The sequence below is a fragment of the Pongo abelii genome, chromosome 1 (assembly GCF_028885655.2).
Source record: "Pongo abelii isolate AG06213 chromosome 1, NHGRI_mPonAbe1-v2.0_pri, whole genome shotgun sequence".
Classification (NCBI taxonomy): Eukaryota; Metazoa; Chordata; class Mammalia; order Primates; family Hominidae; genus Pongo; species Pongo abelii.
Genome location: NC_071985.2, coordinates 124,500,975 through 124,526,572, shown reverse-complemented (window position 1 = coordinate 124,526,572; position 25,598 = coordinate 124,500,975). Strand labels below are relative to the sequence as shown.

At 37.4% G+C, this 25,598-nt stretch overlaps 1 protein-coding gene across 2 annotated transcripts in view; it reads right to left on the bottom strand.

Moving 5' to 3' along the window:
- Positions 1 to 25,598, bottom strand: part of LOC100440262 (mitochondrial adenyl nucleotide antiporter SLC25A24) — a 57,537-nt gene that overhangs the window by 15,311 nt on the left and 16,628 nt on the right. For both annotated transcript variants that reach the window (XM_024233053.3, XM_054530487.1), the window contains exons 3-6: positions 24,450 to 24,537; positions 9,696 to 9,807; positions 7,515 to 7,673; positions 4,838 to 4,990 (exon numbers count right to left, since the gene is read on the bottom strand). In XM_024233053.3, the coding sequence (XP_024088821.1) occupies positions 4,838 to 4,990; positions 7,515 to 7,673; positions 9,696 to 9,807; positions 24,450 to 24,537 (512 nt within the window). The remainder of the gene's footprint in view (positions 1 to 4,837; positions 4,991 to 7,514; positions 7,674 to 9,695; positions 9,808 to 24,449; positions 24,538 to 25,598) is intronic.

Here is a 25,598-nt window from a genome sequence, read left to right as displayed (position 1 = left end):
GGTACCTTTTATACCTTGGACCCCCACAGCACCTATCAAAAGTACCGAGTAAACATTTAGTGACTGATGGAGGATAAATATTTAAAGGATAAGTGCTTGAGGCTCCTATTCCCCGAAACATACCATATGCAAAGGGAAGACTTCAGGACAGAGCCAAAAAGTCAGGCACTGTGCCTGGTATGTAAAACTATGTCACCAAGCTTAATCCCCATCTTAGAGATAAGGTAACAGTCACAGAGACTTTAAGTAACTTGCCAAGGCTACAGAACTGAACCTTCCTAAAGGAGACTTAACTGAGCCCTCAAAACCACCCTGAAATCCTTTTGTCTATCTCAGTTCTCTCCCATTTGTTAGACTAACCATTTTGATCTTCTCCATTCTCCTCCAGCTTCCAATACCACTTCCTCCCTCATTCTCAGATCACATCCTTTCTCAGGAGCTCAAAGAAAAGTAGAGAGGCCACCAGGCAGAATATCTTGGTATTCTGCCCACCTCCTGCAAAATTATCCACAGCTACTCCAATATTTTTTCTTCCCAAACAGGTATAAGAAGAGTTCTTCTTGTAATCAAAGGCTAATCCTTTTAACAGTCTCTGGATAGAACCTGTCTCCCCCAGCCCCTTTCCATCTCCCACTCCTTTTCCCTACACACAAACTCCCTTGGAACACCTACTGGGTTAATCAACCTCTCTTACCTATGTTTTCAACTTCTTTATTTGTATTGACATGCTTCCTTCAGCAACAGGCACATTAAAGTCAAATCAAAATCCTCCCTCCAGGCCAGGCACAGTGGCTCACTCCTGCAATCCCAGCACTTTGGGAGGCTGAGGCAGGAGGACCACTTGAGGTCAGGAGTTTGAAACCAGCCTGGCCAATACGGTGAAACCCCATCTCTACTAAAAATACAAAAATTAGCTGGGTGTTGTGGTGCACTCCTGTAATCCTAACTACTCAGGAGGCTGAGGCAGAAGAACCACTTGAACCTAGGAGGCAGAGGTTACAGTGAGCTGAGATTGCACCACTTTACTCCAGCCTGGGTGATAGAGTGAGACTCCATCTCAAAAACAAACAAACATACAAGCAGAAAAAAAAACAAAAAAACAAATCCCCCTCCACCCAACATCTTTCTTATCTATCACCCTCTCCCTATTCTAGTTTCCTTCTCTTCACTGTCAAACTCCCTAAAAATGTGTCTCTACTGTCCAAGTTTCTTCACCTCCCATTCACTTTAAGCTCATTTCAGCGTGGTTTCTCATTGCATTACTTCACGGAAGCATTTATACTAAGCTTACTTATCTCTGGGTTGAGAAATCCTAAAACATACTCTTATTATATTCACTACCCAGTAGTACTGACCCCCATGAAACTGTTTTCTTCCACTGACTCCTATGCCATCCCTCTCTCTGGATTTTCTCCCATCCCTCGAGCTATTTCTTCTCAGTGTCTTTTGCAAGTTTCTTCTTTTACCTCTCCCTTTGGACTTATTCCTAGAATTCTTCTCATTTATAAGCTCTTCTTGAGTGATCCTGCCCATTCCAATGGCTCAACTCAGCAACAACCTCTCTATCAAAGATCTCTCTCTCAATTGCTAGCTGATATATCCAATTGCTTACTGGACAGCTCCCTGTACATGTCCCATACATCTCAAACTCAGCAGGCACAAAATGGAACCTGATATTGTATTCTCTATGAATGCAGTCACTCAAGTTAGAAATTAGAATATCATTCTTGACTCTTCTCTTTCTCACCTCCATATTCAGTCAGTCAGTGAGTTCTGTTGATTCTATTTCCAAAATATTTCTCAGTTCATTCCCTTCTCCATTCCTGAAAGACATCACCTTATACTGGTGTCCATCATTTCTTACCTGAATTATTTAAATATTCCCCCTGCCTCTAGTCTACCTCACTCTCCCCCAACAATGTCTCCACTCTTTTTTCAGGTTGATATTCCTTAAATGTGAATGTACTCATTTCACTTCCCTATATAAGATGCTACAATAGCCCCTACCATATTCAGAATAAAATCCAGACTCCTATTACATTTGGCCCCTGTTTATCTGTCCAGCTCTCTTTCATCATTATCTTTCCAGAAACACACTCCACCACTCTTGAGGCACAGTGAACCACTTTCAGTCTCTTCAGTGAGTGATGCCTTCTTGTGCCTACATTTCTGTCCACATGCTGCTCCTTCTGTTTCCAATCCTTATCTTCCCCTTTATTTATTATTATTATTTTTTTTTTGAGACAAGGTCTCACTCTATCACCCAGGCTAGATTGCCATGGTGTGATCTCAGCTCACTACAACCTCTGCCTCTCGAGCTCAAGTGATCCTCCCACCTCAGCCTCCTGAGTACAGGCACACACCCCCACGCCCAAAAAATTTTTATATTTTTTGTAGAAATGAGGTTTTGCCATGTTGCCCAGGCTGGTCTTGAACTCCTGGGCTCAAGCAAACTACCTCCCAAAGTGCTGGGATTAGAGGCGTGAGCCACCACGCCCGGCTCCCCTTCATCTTAATGGCTTGAGATTGAGGCAAGCTTGAGCTCAAATTCCAGTCTGGCAGTTCTGTCTTTTCATTCACTTAATAAGGGTTTCCTGGCACTGGGCAAGGTGCTAGGAATACAAGTAGCTACTGCCTAAGGAAGCTCACAGTCTCACAAAGCAGATAAGTACAGAGAACGTCAGAATTCAGTGTGAAGGTGCTGTAACAAAAGGAAACTAGAACAGAAGGCTTCCCAGAGGAACTAACTCCTGAGTAAGTACTAAAGGACATTCCCTACCATATGACATACAGAAAGAGGAAGGGTGTCTGTGTATGTTGCTGGAGCAGGGTCAGGAGACAGGCAGTAGCAGAAAGATGACCATGCATGGTGGCCATATTGAGTAGGAGGCACTCCTGGGACACGCAAGCAGAGATGCTGAAACACACAGTACACAGGTAGACCTACAGTGTTGAGATAAAGAGGAAGATGTTGGAGTGGAAAGCAGTCAGTACAGAGATGGCAGCTGAAACCACTACCCCACACTACTACCCTGTCAATGATACAATGACACTACTATGGTAATGACAACCCACAGAGAACACAGGTTTACCCCATACTGATGATGTGTTTGACAGAGCTACATACCAGGTTGAAAAGATCTTTTTCTTAGTTTCCTAAAGTACTAGCTATTCAAGGAACAAAATCTATCTGAATCTAAAAGTGACCTAGTTACATACTCTGGGAAATTTGAGAATATATACAGCCTATTTACCCCGAAGTAATTTACAATCCACTGGGAAAACAATGGGTTTTCCATCATCCAGTGAAAAATGGGATATTCTGCAATTCAGCACTCGAGGGAGGCTGGACAGGGGAGGAACTGGTTTTGGTTGAGATGCTTAGGATATGCTTCTCACAGGAAGGTGGCTTTTAGAGAGCCCCGAGGGATGAATGGACCTTCAGCAGGAGGAGAGAAAACAGCACCATAGGTCCAGAGCCCATAAGAACACTACACCACACTGTGTAGAAAGCTTTCTCTTGATGTCTAAGAAAGTTAGTGTGCAAAAATCACAATACTATAAAGAGGTCTCAGGAAGGAGCTTGGGTGGACAGAAGCAGAGGATGCCTGTTGGTGGTATCCAAGGTAAGAATCTGACAAATGGCATAAAGCAAAATGTGCATATTTGCTTGCAATACCCATGGACTTTCAAAAATACCAAACTTCTTGCATATTGAAATAACTGCATTGAGTATTTATTTATTTTAGGCTCTGGCTTTCCTATCATAAAATCCAAGTATGTGGTCAGAATAACCTAAGGGTATCTCAAACATTAGCCGTTAATAATCATGATTTGAATCTTCAAACCTTCATATAAGGGAAATAGCCTTCCCAAGGATAGGTTCTAATTAAAATCCTGGAGACTAGATTTTCTTTAATTTTTTTTTTTTTTTTTTTTTTTTTGCTTCTTTATTTCCTAGGCAACGAAAAGGATACCACTGGACTTCGTAATCTTCTCAAGAGTATTCTGTTGCTCAAGAACAAAACACTCTCCAGAATAATCTAAAATCTACATGGAATAATACAAAAACTATGGGCGGGGGAGTTGAATTTCAAGGCCCTTACAGTCCTTGATAAACAACGATGGAATAAATAATGGAAAACGTAATCTGTGGCTGCTCAACTAGACAGTTCTGCTAATGACCATAAAGAGAACCCAAACTCTAAAACTTACCTCTGTATTTCCCCTTTACATTGAGTTAGGCTGAAGCAATAGCTCAAATAATCCAAGTTAACAAAAGCCAACAGAGAAGTGATTCAGAGGTAAGTGCATTTGTTCATTCATTGACTCATTCAACACTCGCTTGAAACTTATCACATGCCAAGCTCTGTCTAGGTGCTGGAGTACATGGGGAAGAAACCATGCCCCTGCCTTCATGGAGCTGTCACTCCAAACTCAGCTCAATTTTACAGCAACGTCAAATTACACAAAGGACTTCAACTTATAAGTTTTCCTTCCAGAGGTTAGATTGTGACACTTTCATAAAACTTATGTTAGTGTGCTGCTTCTGCTCAGGATTCAGAATGAATAACTAAAATTCTACCCTTCCTTTAAGAACTACTTAGAAAAAAACAACTTTATAAATAATACGATGAATTAAGAATCCCGTAACTTGGTCATGAGAATCTCTGATTTTATTTAGTCTAATCTCCTATAAGTGATACTCCTTATGGAGTATATGTGAAAGATTATCATGTATTAAAACAAGAATCCCAAAAGCATTATACATTAACATTTATTGAATCCGTTTACTAACTCCTCTTTGTTAATAAATTCCACAGGTGATAACAATTACCTGTTCATATGCCCAGAATTTAACAGCTGTCTCAGGAGCAATTTTGATGACGTTTGTACCATTTCCCCTCCAAAGTGAGCGGATACCTCCTTCTTTTACCATCTGTCGAAAGCCACCAAATATGTTCATTTTGTCTGATTTTGAACCGTGAACCTAAAAATAAAAGCAGAATGATATAAAATGCTGGTAGCATATTACTATTACTTTTTCTAAAGCAACCATACAATCTTTTTCAACACCGTTTCTAACTGCAAGAAGATATATTTAAAAATAAAATACAGAAAGGTTGAAAAATATATATAATAATGAGACGGAGTATTGACATGATTTTAGAGGCCTGTCTCTGACTCTAAAACTAAGAATAATTGGTATCTTCAGTGTGAGAAAGCAGAGAGAGAAGACAAGAAGAATATTAAAATTATGAACAACCTTCATAAGATAATATTAACTAAATTATGTATCAGGCAATGGAACACCCTTTGAAACATGAACAAGCTCAGTTAAAGAGAAATAAAGTATACTGCAGATAATAATATTATTACGTATAATTTAATGTATGTATATTATCACATATAATTTAAAGTAATATATTACTCCCTCTCCTCAAGAAGTAGTACAGACATTAACTGTAAATGGGTCTGAAATGGTTTGGATATTGTGTATATCAGGGCTACCAACACTGGAATGCATACAGCCTGAAACCAAGAATAAAAACTGCACCCTTTTTGGCATATTTTGAGGCCTCTCTAGGCAATAAATTCATTACAACATGTACCCATCCTGTGAGTACTGATAAATTACTTGGCTTATACTACAGATGTGGTAGTCATTTAAAAATACTGTACCTTATGACTACTTACAGACAAAAACTGATTAAATCCAATACACCAAAAATAATTAAACAAATCAGCTATTCTTCTGATTGTTTCAGCTCACATAAAAGGGGTGACTACCACTAAACACACACACACACACACACACACACACACACACTCACAGAACGGGTTGAATTCTGAAGGCCAGCCATGTGGCCAGTATGAAAACGGGCCCCAATAAGAACTCTGCACACCAAAGGCTCAGGTGAGCTTCCCTGGTTGGTCTGCAATATTCCATGCCTAGTGCCACACAACAGTGTCAGGAAAGTAAGACATGGAGACTCCACAGGGAGAGGACAACAGAAGCTCTGCCCTATGCGCTTCTTTACTTGACTGATTTTCATCCGCATCTTTTCCCTGTAATAAACCATAACCAGGGGTAATAAGCTTTCAGTGAGTTATGTGAGTCTTTCTAGAGAAGTATCATACCTGAAGGTTGACTTTGGAAACTCCTCAAATTTGCAGAAACAAAATTCCAGAGAAATCCATTTTATTTTAAATAAATAAACTTCACAATAAAATAGGACAAAGGAAAAAATAAATGCTTATTCAAGTTCTCTAAAAGTCAAGTTACTAATGTTCTTTTTTTTTTTTTTTTTTTTTTCTTTTTTTTTTCTTTTATTGTAATTATTATTATTATTATTATTATTATACTTTAGGTTTTATGGTACATGTGCCCAATGTGCAGGTAAGTTACATATGTATACATGTGCCATGCTGGTGCACTGCACCCACCAACTCGTCATCTAGCATTAGGTATATCTCCCAATGTTATCCCTCCCCCACTAATGTTCTTAAAGAAAAACACACACCAATCCCCTCTCCTTTAAAGCATTAGCTTTGCCCCTAAATAAATTTTGAGATTTGGGTACATTCTGAAGGAATGCTGGCTTAAAACACTGTCAGAAATCTTTGTGTACAGAAATCTATGGACAATTATAAAAAGTGTTGACCATAAGTATAACAAAGTTTTAAAAATATTTTGTAAACAACTACTATGTTCCAATAGGTTATTCCAGTGTACCAGACATTTTCACATACCTGATATTGTTTGATTCTTAAACCATTCTTGTTAGATATTCTTATCCCCATCCCAGAATGAAGGAAAATGAGACCTCAGAGGTTCCATGCAGCATGAGAACCAGGAGCACTGGAGGCAAAGGTACTCCATTCCCCCTCTCATTTGTTGTAAAGGAAAAGTTAATTCTCTGGGCCTCAGATTCCCCCTGGAAAAATGATAAAATACCTACTTCACTGGGCTGCTGCAGGGATTAACTGGGTTACCACAGTGAGCAAATACATATTAATTCTTTTCCATTCCCTCTTTCCATTCTGGCCAGCCCAATGCTACACTGCTAGTAAATAGCAAAGTCAGTCTATAAAGCCATATCTTTTTCTGCTAACCTCAGCTTTAGAATATTTTTTAAAATTACATTGCTGCTCTAAGATTCTAGATTTCAAAAATACTTTACTTTTGATAAAGTATATAAAAAAGAAGGAAACTATAAACAAGGAGAATCCTACAACAATAGCTAGAGATATTTTTTAAATTAAACTTTTGAATAGTCATAGAATGCCAAAGATTAAAAGTTCATTACACACATATACTAACAATTTAAGGTTTGGTACACTGCCATACTTACATGGACTGAATTTAGAGTTAACAGCAACAAAATAGATTTATTTTTTAGGGTATAAAAGATTATTACTGAGAAATTTTAAAACTTCTTTTTCAAAGCACCACATTTCTCATTGTTTTAGAATATTTAGGGCAAACCTGGACATACGATAATAAAGCTCACCTGCATCATGATTTTCAGACGGTCCAAAGGGGCAGTGCTTGTTCGAGAGACAGCACCAGCAATGCCTCCTGCCAAAAGCTGCCTCCACCATTGTCCGGATTTTTTTTCATCTTCCGTGAATTCATCTGGAATAGTTAAGCTATCCCCTATGTCAATTCCCTATTAAGATGAAAAAAAGATCCCCATGAGCCTTAGTTAAAAATAATCCCAGAAGACGTTTTGTTTTAGAGAAGAATCATATGTTATTTTACAGTTAATATGAACTTCATTCCCTAGAATTTATACTAAACCAATTTGAGTACATAGATTATAAGTCATCTACTCACAATGAACAAAGTACAGTATCAGTTCACAAGAAATGAAAATAAACAGTAATTACAAATATACAAAACCAGCAGTTACAACTTCCTTTCATTCATCATAGATTCACAGTATGTTTTCTTCTCTTGGTCTAGGTTAGAATGAAAGGGCAGCATTTTATCATAGTCAATCTTTTGTATTGCAACCATTTTTCATAAGGCTAGAAAACCAACTGGTGATGACATCTGTTAAGAAATTAGTTCATCAATTCTTAAACAATATTTCCTGTATCTCAAATTTATATCCACATCATACTTTATACCATGATGTTTTAAATATGTAAATAAAAATTAAAACTGTATGTGAATACCCCTAAACTCATTTCCTACTGTTTATAAAAATATTTTTATAAATCTGACTTATCATTTAAAACATGCAATAGATTCTATATAAAATTTAGCTAATGGAGAGGTATTGTTTCAAATCATCACTCCTTCAACCTATTCTACATTACTATAGCTTGAGAGAAACAATTCTATAATAATATTTTTACAATTCTATTATCTAAATTGTTTTGGCAGAAAAATTTTTACAGGCAAGAGTGCAATGGGAAGGAGCTCTCCTATGGTAGTAACCCTCTCTTCCTTCATTTTACTATCAATAAAATGGAGATACAATTGTAGTCTCAACTGTTATCAACTACCTTAAAAAATACCATAAGAATTATGTAAATAAAACTTCACATGGTGTACAATTTATCTAGGCAACTGAACTACTAGTATAATATTATCTTATACTCATAGCTGAGAAGGCACTAATCACCAACAATTTTATAATGCTTTACGTAAGCTTAGGCATTGTTACTAGTGGCAATGTGAACTCCTGACTTCATTTAATGCATATTTAATTTAGTCAAATCTGAAGCGTAGAAGACAAGCCCATAAAGAAAAAAAAAAAAAAAAAGGCCGGGCACAGTGGCTCATGCCTGTAATCCCAGCACTTTGGGAGGCCGAGGCAGGCGGATTACAAGGTCAGGATATCGAGACCATCCTGGCTAACACAGTGAAACCCCATCTCTACTAAAAATACAAAAAAAATTAGCCAGGCGCGGTGGTGGGCGCCTGTAGTCCCAGCTACTCCAGACGCTGGGGCAGGAGAATGGCGTGAACCCTGGAGGCCAAGTTTGCAGAGAGCTGAGATCCCACCACTGCACTCTAGCCTGGGCGACAGAGCAAGACTCCGTCTCAAAAAAAACAACAACAAAAAAAAAACAAAAATAAAACTCCTTCAGAGAGTTCCCAAAGGTTTCAGGAGCAGATTGCACAATAATAGAACTTGTTTTACATCAGTATGCAGAATATTAATGAAACAATCAAAATTTGAAAGTTTTGTGGAAAACAAACTGGTATGAAATGCTAAGCAGATGAAGCAAAAAGATTCTGTAACCTTTAATGAATATTGTAAGTGCCTTATGCCAGAGATAAACCTAGGCAATCTGACCAAACAAGGACACAGATCCTTAGCAACCATGAGGTGCTGAGATTATTTGGACAATACAGTATCTATAAAAAGTAAAAGCCTACAACTTTTACACTTCCCTATGGCAGAATACTTAAATGCCAATAAAAGCTAGACAGCTTATTCACCAAGGTGGTACTTCTTCCAAGTTTTCAGAATGGACATTTATGCAGTCTTGGGTTTTTTTTTTTTTTTTTAATACTCTATAAATCTATGCCTAATAGAATAAATAGAACTCTACAGGTTAAGGAGCTACTGGGACTCAGGTATCCTGGCCCGTAAGTGTTACAGAGTGTTCTTGGGTAATAACTGTACCTATGGTTTATAGCTCCAAATAAGTATAAATACATAAAGTAGACTTACTGTAGAATGTTTCCAGAAACGGATAATTTCCTCAATGTCTGTAACAGGATTAAATAAGAAGTAGTCTCTCCATTCATTCCAGTCCACTGTCATTGTCCCATCAGCATCAATGCTGAAATTTTAAAAAAATGATCAAAGTACAAAACTAAATTGATAAATAAAACTAACATTATTGGCCACTTTACAGAATGACAGTTTCTTTTCTAACATAATATTCTTATTAAATTAAAAAACCCCATCCACAAATATAGGTTGTTGGAAATGGCAGCAAGCATTTTATGGTCCTGTCAGATAGTTTTAATTATCTAGATAAAAATGGGCCCAAAAATTACAGCCAGCTCACTAAAGACTACTTTCAGCACTCTGTCAAACTCTGCCAATGAGCTACAAAACACAAAAACTTAAGGATAAAATATTAAAAGGTGGTAATGAATAGATTCATTATCCTTTTTTTTCATGCACTTACTGGATCATGAAGATAATTCTTAATGTTCTATTGCAACATTTGAATGTAGTTTTGAAATATACTCCAAACATGCTGTCAATTTCCTTGAAGTTAGGAAAATTAACAGCGATTATAAAAAATCAAACTGTCAGTGACTGTGCCTTTGAGTCTTAAGAAATCCTGGCACCTCATTTTCAATCTTAAAATTAACATATTGTACTCAAATATTTATCATTAATATTTGGCTTGTTTTACAAGTTTCTTGGTAATTAATGCCATTTGTATCTGTTTTCTCCTAAGAGAAACTCTGAGTGTGCCAGGATTTTGACTGTTTTATTCCCTTCCTTGGGCCACCTCTTACAGCGGCTGGCACAAAGAAGGTGCTCATTTATTTATTGAATTAATGGATGTCTCTAAAAAAAGCTTTGGTGCATCCTACAAATTTTATTCTATAATTAGTATGAAAATGATGCAAAAGGATGGCAGTCAAATAAAATGCAATTTTCAGATATTCATTATTGTGTTTTCTAGTGTCACTTTTTATTTTGACTTGCATATGGGAAATTACATTTAAACTTTCATTTGTCCCAGCACAGAGGTATATCTGCATGAGAGTCCCAGTCACTACTTACATTTATAATATTACTCTGGGTTGCAATATTTATAGGTTTATTTATGTCACTATTTTCTATTTTAATGTAATTGTTGTTTGACCCCACCACCCAACCCCCAACACATAAGCATCCTCCACAAAGGCAAGGATTTGTCTTTATTTCATTCAAAGTTATAACCAAGGTTTCTAAAACAGTGCCTGCCACTGAGTATTTATTGAATAAATAAATGAATTACAAACTCTGTAGCTTAAAACCACAGAGCATTTAGGGTATTGACAAACTTCCTAGATAAGATAGTCTTGCTGTGGGTATAACTTGCATTTCCCTTCAAATTACTAAATGTGTTGAGCATCTCTTACCATGTTTATTTGCTATTGCTGTTTCTTTCACGTGAAATATGCTGTTCATGTCTTTGCCCATTTTTCTAACAGGTTGTATGTCTTTTTCTTATTTACATAGTTCTTTATATCGTTCATTCTAATCCTTCAAGTTATAAGTTGGCAAATACCTTCTCTTTGTCTCTCCACTCTATGCTGTCCAAGTACAGATGCTCTTGATTTTAATGCAGCTGAATTTAATCTTTTTAATGCAGCTGAATTCAGTCTTTTCATTTCTGTGTATGGCCTTTTGTGTCTTCTTTTTAAAATAAATTCTTCCCTACACTGAGATAAAGATATTTTTCCCCACCACCTCAAGCTGTTATAGTTTAACTTTCACATTTAGGTTGATGCTTGTGTACGGTAAGAGGCAGGTATCCCAATTTCCTTTTTGTCTGCATCATCTATTGCACACACTCTCCTTTTCCCAAAGTTTTGCAAAGCTACTTCTTTCACGTGACAAATCCAAAATATGGACGGGTCTGTTTCTGGGCTATTATGTTCCACTTGTTAACTTGTCTGTTTCTGTAGAAACAGCACTGACTTGGTTATGGCTTAATAACAACCCTTGGTATCTGATAGGGCAGGCCCCTGGCTCCTTACAGTTCTTCAGGAATGTCCTGGATATTCTTAGCCCTTTGCTCTTTGATATAAATTTGAGACTCAGCTTGACAAGTTCCTCAAAAAAACCAGGTGGGCTTTTTTAATGGCATTGAATCTCTATCACCAATTTGGAGAGAAGGTACATCTTTTTTATACTGAGTCTTCTTTAATGCCTTCTAACAAATTTTGTTAAGTTGCTCTTATGAATGCATTGATTGTGGTATATTTTTTAATATGGCTGATTCAGTTTGCTAATATTTTCTTTAAATTTTTACATATAAGTCATAGGTATCTTGGCCTCTAATTTCCCTGTTTCATATACTGCCTGCTTTTGGTGTTATAATGATCTCCTAGAAAGGATAGGATAGTGTACTTCTACACTCTGGAAATGTTTGTACATCTGTTCTCTAATCATTTGCAAGAACCATCTGGGGCTAACGTTTTGTTTATGAGAAAATTTTAAATTACTGACCCCATCTCTTCAATTGCTTAGGTACTATCAGCTGTTTCTTCTTGATTCAGTCCCAGTAAGTTATATTTTTCTAGAAATTCATCTACTTTGTCTGTTTTCAAATTTATTGGCATTAATGATTCATATTATTTTATTAGTTTTTTAAAAGCTCTTATATGTCTATTTGTAACTGAACATGATTTATTTACATCTCATTTCTCTTTTTTCTTCATCAATCTTTCCAGAGGCTTGTCTTTTCTAACAAACAGCTTCTGGCTTTGTTGATCCTGTTACTGCATCTTTGCTATATATTCTTTATTATCTCCTTCCTCCTACCTTCTTCGAGATTATTCCATTTTCTCTCCCCTAACTTAGCACATTAATTTTCAGACTTAATTCTTTTCTAATAAAAGCTTTCAGACTATAAAATTCATACAAGTGCCATCTTAGAAATATTCCATAAGTTTTAATGTTTTTAAGTCAATGTGTCCTTGAATTTCCACTTACGATTTCCTTTGACGTATAAGTTGAGAAGTGTATATCACATTTTAAAATATTGGCATTTTTATAATTTATGTCTGTAATTGACTTCTATTTTAATGCATAGTGGTCAGAGAAAGTAGTTCTTGTGATACCAGTTCTTTGAAATGTGTTGAACCTGGCTTTACGGCCTACTATGAAATCAATTTTTATACATGTTCCTTAAGTACCTAAGAAAAAATATTTTTTCTGATTTTTTGATGCTAGGTCCTATTACATGCCCATTAAATCAAGCTGATGTATTTAAAAGTTTTTGTCTTCACTAAAGTTTTTCTCTGCTTGACCTATCAAATACAGGAAGAATTGTGTTAAAATCTCTCACCACTATGATGGATTTGCCAATTAATCCCCAGAATTTTATCAACCAGCTTAAAAATTGTATATCCTCGTACTGAATTTTAAAATGTGGTGACACTCTATTTTTATTAATGTTTTTACTATATAATCTATTATTAATAGATTATTAATAATAATTAATATTAACAGTTGATATTAACATAGCTATCCCATAGCTGATATTAAGATAGCTACCCCAGCTTTTTTTCAGTTAGTAAGACTTTATTTTGCTTGTTCTTTGAACCGACAATCTTTGCCTTCTGACGAAATTTACATTAATTTTTATTAATTGAAGACTAAACTGAGAAAGTCCTAACTGATCAGAAGGTGATTATCTTCTAACTTACTCGTCACCCACCTCAAACCCCCAGGGAAACAGGATAAGAACTTTATTTAGCCTGCCCCATTTGAGAATGGGGATGAAGGGAAATCATGCCCCAATGTAATTGCAGGGCACGTTTTAGTGGAGTTTTACTGTACTTGAATTTATTTCTCACATCTTACCTATTGCTTTCTAATTACCTCATTCTTTCTATGTTTTTCCCTCTCCTCTCTACTCTTCATTGGATTGTTTCAATCTTATGTTTATGTATTTATTTTCTTATTCCATTTCTTTCCTCCCTGATTTGGAAGTTATATACTCAACTACTACAGTTTCAATGGTTTACCTTGAAATTTTACCACATACATATAACAAAGTCTAAAGTTAATGTTTGACTCCACCATCCTAAATAAGGTAAGAATTTTAGAACAGTTTAATACAAATCATCCCCTTCCCTCCTAACTTACATGCTATTATTGTCTAGTATTGTAGTTGTCCTTTTTCTTAGAACCCACAAATGGGTCATTATTATCATATTCATGGCTGTTTCCAACAGACTGCTGAAATAATCCATAGGCCACTAGCTAAGAGGTGGCCCACTATGGTCTAGAGAGTACCAAGAAACACTGTGTGACCCATTCCCCATATATGCTGCTTCCAGGGCTGTATATGTCCTTTCCCCTACCTACCTTCCACTCACCCTTTTCAGTAGCATAATTCTACTCATTCTTTAACATATTCTTCAATATTTTCTGAGAGTCCATTATTGCAATGTGGTGGACATAGAACTGTTAACCAGATACACATGGTCTATGCCCTCAGTGGGAACAACAGGCACGGCACTAAACAAAAGCAAGCAATACTCAATATTCATTGAGCATTTGCCAGGCATTGTTCTAAGTATTTCACATGTTAACTCATTTAATCCTTAAAACAAGCCCATGTATTTACTATACTCTCCATTTTACAGACAGAGAGGCTAAGAATTTTGTTATAGTCACAAGACTAGTAAGTAGAGTAGAATTAAGAGTTTCAACCCAGGCATTCTAACTCCAAACTGTACTCCTAACCACTGAGCTATACAAACAAGTCAAGGATTACAAACCCTAAGTGCCAATGAAGCACAGAAACAAGTTGCATGTCAAAGAATAACTGGAGTGAAGGGTTCCAAGCTTCTGAACAATTGTGGAGAAAGAAACGTAAAGATACGAAAACGAGAGTAAACAGGGGAAATGAGATGGAGATGAAAGCCTAAAAGAAAAATGAGAGCAGAAGATAATTATGATATATGTGAAACACATGTTTCAAAGGGAATGCCTGCTTCAGCTACTTCATATCTATAGCTTCTACTGAACAGGTGTAAGTAGGAGGCTATATTTCAACTCAGTGACTCCTCTTTTACACCCTGATGACCCAGTCACAGCTGTTTCAATCAACACTGTTAGTCTGTTTTGTGTTGTTTTAAACAAACACCTGAGACTCGGTAATTTATAAAGAAAAGAGGCTTATTTGGCTTAAAGTTCTACAGACTGTACAAGCATGGCACCAACATCTGCTCAGTTTCTGGTGAGACCTCAGGAAGCTTTTACTCATGGCTGAAGAAAAAAGGTGAGCAAGTGTGTCAGATGGTGAGAGAAGGACAAGAGAAATGAGATGCCAGGCTCTTATCAACAACCAGATCTCATGAACTAATAGAGTTCACTTATCGCCAAGCCATTAATGAAGGATCCACTCTCATGACCCAAGTAGTCCCTACTTCCAACACTGGAGGTCATATTTCAACATGAGATTTGGAGGGGACAAATATTAAGCACCATTCAGATGTTTTTCCCATGAATTCAGGTGTGGGACACAAAGAGACAGTGAAATGGAAGAAAACAAGCTGACATTTGGAGTGACATGAGTAACACTAATGGCTAAGCACTTGAGGGAAGGTCCATGATGGTTATATAATAACTACAGGAAACTCTGGTCACATTCTGCCTTTAAAAATTGTTTCTAACACTTTTACTGAAGAAGTATAAACACTAGTAATAATAATAATAATAATAATAATATCCCAAAAGTACAAAAAAAGTCACTAGCCATGAAAGAAATATAAATCAAAGCCACAATGAGATATCACTTCATACCAATTATATATTAGTCAGGGTTATCTAGAGAAGCAGAACCAATGGATGGTTAAAATCAAAAGAAATCAAAAGACAGTTCAGATATGGTGGCTCATGCCTGTAATCCCAGCACTTTGGTAGGGCAAGGTGGGTGGATTGCTCGAGCCCAGGATTTCGATACCAGCTTAGATGATATGGTTTGGCTGTGTCCCCACCCAAATCTCATCTTGAATTGTAGTTCCCATAATTTCCATGTGTCATAGGAGAGAGCTGGTGGGAGGTAATTGATTTATGGGGGGTGGTTAACCCCGTAGTGCTGTTCTTATGATAGTAAGTGAGTTCTCACGAGATACAATGGTTTTATAGGTCTTTTCCCTCTTTGCTCAGCACTTCTTCTTCCTGCCACCATGTGAAGGACATGTTTGCTTCCCTTTCTGCAATGGCTGTAAGTTATCTGAGGCCTCCCCAGCCATGCGAAACTGTGAGTCAATTAAACCTCTTTCCTTTATAAATTACCCATTCTCAGGCAGTTCTTTATAGCAGCGTGAGAATGAACTAATACAGTAAATTGATACCAGGAGGTGGGTGCTGCTATAAGGATACCCAAAAATATGGAAGTGACTTTGGAACTGGGTAACAGGCAGAGGTTGGAACAGTTAGGAAGGTTCAGAAGAAGACTGGGAAAGTTTGGAACTTCTTAGAAATTTGGAGGGCTCAGAAGACAAAAAGAGGTGGGAAAGTTTGTAACTTCCCAGAGACTTGTTGAATTGCTTTGACCAAAACGCTGATAGTAATATGGGCAATGAAGTCCAGGCTGAGATGATCTCAGATGGAGATGAGGAACTTGTTGGGAACCGGAGCAAAGGTGATTCTTGTTATGCTTTAGCAAAGAGACTGGTGGCTTTTTGCCCCTGCCATAGAGATCTGTGGGACTTTGAACCTAAGAGAGATGATTTAGGGTATCAGGCAGAAGAAATTTCTAAGTGGCAAAGCATTCAACAGGAAGCACAGGATAAAAGTTTGGCAAATTTGCACCCTGATGATGCGACAGAAAAGAAAAATCTATTTTCTGAGGAAAAAATTCAAGCTAGCTGCAGAAATCTGCATAAGAAACAATGAGTGAAATGTTAATCACTAAGACAATAGGGAAAATGCCTCCAGGGCACTTCAGAGGTCTTCAGGGAGGGCCCTCCCATCACAGGCCCAGAGGCCCAGGAGGAAAAAATGGTTTCCTGGGCCAGGCCCGGGGCCTTGCTGCTTTGTGCAATCTCAGGACTTGGTGCCCTGCATCCCAGCCATGGCTAAAAGGAGCCAAGGTACAGCTCAGGCCATGGCTTCAGAAGGTGCAAGCCCCAAGCCTTGGCAGCTTCCAAAAGGTGTTGAGTCTGCAGATACACAGAAGATAAGAATTAAGGTTTGAGATCCTCTGCCTAGATTTCAGAGGATGTATGGAAATGCCTGGATGTCCAGACAGAAGTTTGCTGCAGGGGTGGAGCCCTCGAGGAGAACCTCCGCTAGGGCAGTGCGGAAGGGAAATGTGGGGTTGGAGCCTTCACACAGAGTCCTCACTGCAGCACGGCCTAGTAGAGCTGTGAAAAGAGGGCCACCATCCTCCAGTACCCAGAATAGTAGATCCACCGACAGCTTGCACCATGCACCTGGAAAAGTTACAGACACTCAATGCCCACTCAACGCCAGCCTGTGAAAAGAGCCAGAAGGGGGTCTCTACCCTGAAAAGCCACAGGAGTGCAGATGCCCAAGGCCATGGGAGCCCACTTCTTGCATTAGCATGAGCTGGATGTGTGACATGGAGTCAAAGGAGATCATTTTGGAGCTTTAAGATTTGACTACTCCACTAGATTTCGGACTTACGTGGGGCCTGTAGCCCCTTCATTTTGGCCAATTTCTCCCATTTGGAACAAGTGTATTTAATCAATGCCTGTACCCTCATTGTATCTAGGAAGTATAATAACTACCTTGCTTTTGATTTTACAGGCTTATAGGCAGAAGGGACTTGCCTTGTCTCTGATGAGACCTTGGACTTTTAGGTTAATGCTGGAACGAGTTAAGACACTGGGGGACTGCTGGGAAGGCATTATTGTGTTTTGCAATGTGAGAACATGAGATTTGGGAGGGACCAGGGCAAAATGATATGGTTTGGCTGTGTCCTCACCCAAATCCCATTTTGAATTATAGTTCCAATAATCCCCACATGTCACGGGAGGGACCCAGTGGGAGGTAACTGAATCATGGAGGAGGTTACCCTCATTCTGATGTTCTCATGATAGTGAGTAAGTTCTCATGAGATCTGATTATTTTATAAGGGTTTTTTCCCTCTTTGCTAGGCACTGCTCTTCCTACCATCATGTGAAGAAGGACATGTTTGCTTCCCCTTCCACCATGATTGTAAGCTTCCTGAGGGCTCCTCAGCCAAGCAAAAGTGTGAGTCCATTAAACCTCTTTCCTTTATAAATTACCCAGTCTCAGGTAGTTCTTTATAGCAGCATGAGAATGGACTAATACACTAGGTAACATGGCAAAACCACATCTCTACAAAAAATATAAAAATTAGCCAGGCATTGTGGTACATGCCTGTGGTCCCAGGTACTCAAGAGGTGAGAGGATCAATTGAGCCAGGGAAGTTGAGGCTGCAATGAGCCATGATTGTGTCATTGCACTCCAGATGGGAAGACAGAGCAAGACCCTTTCTCAAAAAAAAAATAAAAATCAAAAAATCAAAAGACAGACAGTAGTGAGTATTGATATGGCTATGGAGAAACTGAAACCTTCATTCATTGCTGCTGGGATTATAAAATGGTGCAGCCACTTTAGAAACAATTTGGAAGTTCTTCAAAATATTAAAGATATTTAATTAAATATTAAAGAATCTCTAGACAGGCTGACTGTTGAAGGGCATTCTCAGACAAAGCCAGTCTGCAAAGACTGAAATAAGTGCCTACTTCTTCAAATGCACAGACGTAAACACAAGGCCACAAGCATCGACAACAATCAGGAACAAATGACACCACTAAAGAAACAAAATAAAGTACCAGTGACCATCCCTAAAGAAACAGAGATGTATGAACTGACAAAGAATTCAAAGAAAGCTCAGCAAACTTCAAGAAAATACAAAGAAACAATTCAATGAAATTAGGAAAATAACGAGTGACCACAATGAGAAAGATAATAAAGAGATTGAAATAATAAAAGAAAAAATCAAACAGAAATCATGGGGCTGAAAAATACAATGAACAAAATTAAAATGCAATATGGGAGCATCAACTGCAGAAGTGAACAAGAAGAAGAAAGAAACTATGAGCTCAAAGACAGGTTATTTGAAAATACACAGAGGAGAAAAAAGAATGAAAATGAATGAAGAAAGCTTACAAGATTTATGGAACAGCATCAAAAGAGCAAAGTTTTGAGTCACAGGAGCTGAAGAAGGAGAAAAGGAAGATAAAAGGGGTAAAAAGCTCAATTAAAGAAACAGTAACAGAAAATTTTCCAAACCTGGAGAAAGAAGTAAATATCTACATACAGAAAAAGTCAAAGGTCTCTAATCAGATTCAATCCAAACAAGACTACCCCAAGACATATTACAATCAAACTATCAAAAATCAAAGACAATGAGAGGATCCTGAAAAGAGCAAAAGGTAAGAAGCAAATAACATATAAGACAGTCCCAATATGGTTGGAAACAGACTTGTCAGCAGAGACCTAACAGGTCAGGAGAGAAAGGGATGATATATTCAAAGTGTTCAAGGAGAAAAATACCAACCAAGGGTAATATACCCAGCAACGCGTCCTTCAGAAATGAAGGAGAGATACTTTCCCAGACAAACAATAGCTGAGGGAGATAATCATGACCACACCTATTTTATAAGAAATGTAAAAGGAGCTCCTCAAGCTGAAAGAAAAAGATGCTAATGAGTAACACAAACACATCTGAAAGTATAAAACTGACTGATAAAAGAAAGTACACAGGTAAATTCAAAATACTCTAATACTGTAATGATGGTATGCAAATCACTTATATCTGTAATAGGAAAGATAAAATAGAAAACTATTAAAAGTAATAATAGCTACAATAATTTAAGGGATACACAATATGAAAAAATGTAAACTGTGACATCAAAAATTCAAAATGTCAGGCGATTAAGTAAATGTAGATTTTTTTTTTTTGTTTTGGGGGATTTTTGCAATAAAAATTAAGTTATCGAGTTAAAATAAACTATTATAATTCTTAAGATGTTTTTTGTAACCTCTTGGTAACCACAAACCAAAAATCAATAGGAGATATAAAAAAATAAAAAGCAAGAAATCAAAACATACCACTAGAGAAAATCACTTAACCACAAAGACAGCAAGAGAGGAAGAAAAGAATAAAGGATCTACAAAAGAACCATGAAACAATAAGCAAAATGGCAGTACAAAGTCCTTACTTATCAATAATTGCCTTGAACATGAATGGATTAAATTATCCAATCAAAAAACATAGTGTCTGAGTGGATAAAAAAAACTAGATCCAACTATATGCTGCCCATGACAGACTCATTTCATCTGTAAAAATACACACAGACTGATGGTGAAGGAATGGAAAAAGATATTCCATGGGAACAGAAACCAAAAGAAAGCAGGAGTAACTTTACTTATATCATATAAAATAAACTTTAAGTTAGAAATTGTAAAGGAGAAACAAAGTTCCTATATAATGATAAAAGGGTCAATTCAATAAGAGGATATAATAGTAAGGTATATGAAAGCACTTTTACTCCACTCCTCCCATTTTAAATTTTCAATGTCACAATTTATATATTTTATATTGCATATACCTTAATAAATTATGTAGCTATTGTTTTTTATAAATATATATGAACCCAACATCAGAGCACCTAAAGATAAATACCAAACATTGGCCAGGGGTGGTGGCTCACACCTGTAATCCCAGCACTTTGGGAGGCCAAGGCGGGTGGATCATGAAGTCAAGAGATCAAGACCATCCTGGCCAACATGGTGAAACCCCGTCTTTACTAAAAATACAAAAATTAGCTGGGCATGGTGGCATGCGCCTCTAGTCCCAGCTACTCGGGAGGCTGAGGCAGGAGAATCACTTGAACCGTGAGGCAGGAGCTGCAGTGAGCCAAGACCCTGCCACCGCACTCCAGCCTGGCGACTGAGCGAGACTCCGTCTCAAAAACAACAACAACAACAACAACAAAAAAAAAGAAAATAAAAGAAAAGAAAAACCATTAATACATCTGAAAGGAGAGATAGACTGCAATACAGCAATAGTAGGGGACTTCAACAACCTACCTTCAGCAATGGACAAATCATCTTAACAGAAAATCAGTAAGAAACATCAGACTTAAACTATACTCCAGAACAAATGGACAGATCAGACATAAAACATTTCACCTAATGGCAAGAGAATACACATTCTTCTCAACTGCACATGGAACATGCACCAGGGGATATCATATGTTAGGTCACAAAACAAGTCTTAACAAATTTAAGCAGAATGAAATCATATCAAGTTTCTTTTCCGACCACAATAATAAAAAACTAGAAATCAGGCCAGGGGCGGTGGCTCATGCCTGTAATCCCAGCACTCTGGGAGGCCAAGGCGGGCGGATCACGAGGTCAGGAGATCAAGACCATCCTGGCTAACACGGTGAAACCCCGTCTCTACTAAACATACAAAAAATTAGCCGGCATGGTGGCGGGCACCTGTAGTCTCAGCTACTCGGGAGGCTGAGGCAGGAGAATGGCATGAACCTGGGAGGCGGAGCTTGCAGTGAGCCAAGATCGCGCCACTGCACTCCAGCTCAACGACAGAGTGAGACTCTGTCGCAAAAAAAAAAAAAAAAAACAAACTAGAAATCAGTAACAGAGGTGCTTCAGCAAATTCACAAATACATGGAAATTAAACAACATGCTCCTGAATGATCAGTGGGTCAATGAAGAAACTGAAAGCAAAATTCAAAAATTTCCTGAGATGAAAAAAAATGGAAACACATAATACCAAAACCCATGGAACACAGTAAAAGCAGTTTTAAGAGCAAAGTTTATGGCAGTAAATGCCTACATAAAAACAAAAAACCTCAAATAAACAACCAAAAAACCCCAATAGACATTTTTCAAAGACATACAAATGGCCAAAAAGTACAAGAAAAAAAAAAAAAGCTCAATATCACTAATTACCACAGAAATGCAAATAAAAACCACAATGAGATATCACCTCATACTACACTTAGAATGACTATTACCAAAGAGACAAAAGATAACAAGTGTTGGCAAGTATGTAGAGAAAAGGGAACTTTTGCACCCTGTTGGTGAGGAGGTAAATTAATACAGCCATTATGGAAAGCAGTATGGAGTTCCTTTAAAAATTAAATCTAGAACTACCATATGATCCTGCAATCCCACCACTGTATGTATGTGTGTGTACACATATATATATACATATATAAAATGAAATCAATATGTCAAAGACCCATGTGCATTCCCATGTTCATTATAGCACTATTCACAATAGCCAAGATATGGAATCAACCTAAGTGTCCACCAGTGCATGACTAGAGAAAATGTGCTATACATATACAATAGAAAACTATTCAGCCATTAAAAAAAAGAAGGAAATCCTGTTGTCTGTAACAACATGAATGAAATAAGCCAGGTAAAGACAAATAAATACTGCATGATCTCACTCATGTGGAATCAGAAAAAGTTAATCTCATAGAAGCAGAGAGCAGAATACTTTGGGAGTGGGGTATGGTTTGTGTTAAAGGACACACAATTTCAGCTTGACACAAGGAATAAGTTCAAGAGCTCCACTATACAACATGAAGACTACAATTAATAATAATATATTATATTCTTGAAAAATACTAAGAGAATGGATGTAAAGTGTTCTCACCACAGAAATCATTAAGTATGAGATGTATCATGTTAATTAGATAGACTTAGTCACTCCACAATGTACATATACTTGAAAACCTCATGTTGTACATGATAAATACATATAATTCTGTCGATTTAAAAATAAATAAATGTTTTAAATCACTGAATTGTATACTTTAGAAAAGTGAATTTATGGTATGTGAATTACATCTCAGTAAAGCTGCTGGCCGGGTGTGGTGGCTCACTCCTGTAATCCCACTTTGGGAGGCCAAGGTGGGTGGATCACCTGATGTCAGGAGTTCGAGACAAGCCTGACCAATATGGTGCAAACCCGTCTCTACTAAAATTAAAAAAAAATAGCCAGGCGTGGTGGCGCATGCCTATAGTCCCAACTACTCGGAAGGATGAGGCAGGAGAATTGCTTGAACCTGGGAGGCGGAGGTTGCAGTGAGCTGAGATCGTGCCATTGCACTCCAGCCTGGGCAACAGAGCTAGACTCCATCTCAAAAAAAAAGTTACCATAAAATATTTATATTAAAAATTGTGCAGCTACTTTTAAATATCCAACCCTCTGCATTATCCTTTGCTATGGACTGAACTGTGTCCCTCCCAAATCCAAATGTCGAGGCCCTAACCCACCATGTGATTATATCTGGAGATAGCATCTTTAGGGGGTAAAGTCAAATAAAGTCATAAGAATGGAACCCTGATCCAACAGAACTATGGCCTTATAATAGAAAGCAAGAGAAAGGTCTCTCTCTCTCTCTCTCTCTCTCTTTCTCTGCCATATGACAATACAGTGAGAAGGGGTCTATCTGCAAGCCAGAAAGAGAGCCCTCACTACAACCCAACCATGCTGGCACTCTCATCTTAAACTTCTAGCTCCCAGACCTGTGAAAAACTAAATTTCTGTTGTTTAATGCATCCAGCCTATGGTATTTTGTCATGGCAGCTAAGCTAATACTTCTTAGTCTATTCTGAAGCTTGGGCTTAGAATTTGCATTATTCCTAAAGCTATCAAAAAAATATAGGAATATGATTTCTGGCCTAACAGCCAGGGAAAAGCCCTCACTTTCCTAGAAGAATATTGACTTTAGAAGCAGAATATTATATGCTCTATATCTCACTGTCCAAATTCTGTTAATCTTCTTTTCATGTTTTAGGTTTTCATTTCCTCAGGAAAGCCCTTCTCATCTAGTACTAACAAAAGTCATTATGTGCTCAGCCTTAAGACTTTGAGCCTTCCTCTTGAGCAGCTGTTTGTAAAAGAAATTATGAAGAGAGAGAAAGGATGAAAATGCTACTGGCACATATATAAAATGAGATAAATTCAATAACAAAGCCATTTAGAAAGTTTTTTAGACAATGTGAGGACTGAAAATATTCACAACAATATTAATACAATGTAATTGTCCTTTTCTGTTTTATGTTATCATAAAAAATCAGTTCCTGCCCTGCGTTTGTAGCAACAGAGTATTTGAGAGCACCTGGGCTGCAGAGATTACTGCTCTATCCCGTGAAATAAAACATTAAAACTATAAAAGTCTGACTTAAATAGTCAAACTGATTGCCCCAGACAATAAGGTTCAAATTTGCATTTGTTTTCTGAAAGTTTAAACAGGTATTTCTTTGTTAGCTAGGAGAGCTTAGTAATTTCCTTTTTTTCCAGTCACATGTAGGTTAAATAATGTGATGAATCTGCTAGTCTTCTTAGTTTGAATCAATGAGTTTTACTGTCACATTAGAAACCAAATGGAAAAAAAGTAACACCAAAACTCTTCAGCTCCTCATCTACGGAGTTAAAACCTTACTTCCTGCCATTCCACTATCCTTTGAGGCCTTGAAAGAAAGAGTCCAGTCTGAGCTTACACTTCCCATTCTTACACTTTAGATAAATGTACACATACAAAATGAATGGGAGGAAAAAAGACAAAAAGATCTTGGATATACATAATGAAGACTAGGGAGGTGTTTTAAAGCCCCACTTACAAACACAGAGTTCTAATGCAGGATATTAAAGTGAAAGTCAATTGTTGACCAACATGAAGAGCTTACCTTTGAAGAATCAACTCTGCTTGTTGTTCAGAAATAGTCAGACCCAGTGTCTGGAGAGACTGGACAATTTCTGAAGCCTCAATTTTTCCTTTAAAAAAATAAAAAAGGCAAAAAATAAAACTCAGAACTGATAAGAACCACAGAAATTATGAATTTCAAATCTCATTTAAGAGAAAGTTTTAAACTGATTAAGGCAAAATTATGCATGTAGGTGAGTTATAGACTTGCTTAACATCATCATCCCAACATCAATACTAAAAATGTAACAAATACATTAAACAAATAAACATAGATTTTTTAAAATTCAGTAATTATAACAGCCTTATATATAAATAATATTCCTCCAAAGAGATTGACTTCTCAAGTGGCCTTACCAAGTAATGTAATTAAGAAGTAGCAGAATTAAGATCCAAATCAAGATATTCTAACTCCAAGAGAAATTCAATTAAAGTAGGATCTATTCATTTAAAAAGTACCTATTTCTACATTTTTAATAAATTACTAGACATTTACTATGCAAAACATCATATATGACTGAGTTAAAGAGAAGTAGTAAATGAGGAAATGGAGCTAAAGCACAGACTATTCTTTTAAAAATCTGGCAGTAAAAGGCCAGGCACAGTGGCTCACACCTGTAATCCCAGCACTTTGGGAGGCCGAGGCGGGGTGGATCACCTGAGGTCAGCAGTTAGAGACCAGCGTGGCCAACATGGTGAAACCCCGTCTCTACTAAAAATAGAAAAATTAGCCGGGCATGGTGGCAAGTGCCTGTAATCCCAGCTACTTGGGAGGCTAAGAGAGGAAAATTGCTTGAAGCCAGGAGGCAGAGGTTGCAGTGAGCTGAGATCATGCCACTGCACCCCAGCCTGGGTGACCCAGTGAGACTCTGTCTCAAAAATAAATAAATAAAAATAAAAATCTGGCAGTAAAAATAAGGGAGCAAGGATAAAAGAACAACAAAAGACAGAAAATTTTTAATACTAGGGAAATTAGAGCATGTTTGTAGACAGAAGGAGAACAATCAGAAGACAGGAAGAGAAAATAGAAAATAAAATAGAAGCAATAAATGTAAGCACTGCTGTATTTCCTTCTAGCAGCTCACAGGCTCATGAGAATCCTAAGACTACTGTACATGAAAAAGAATGAAAC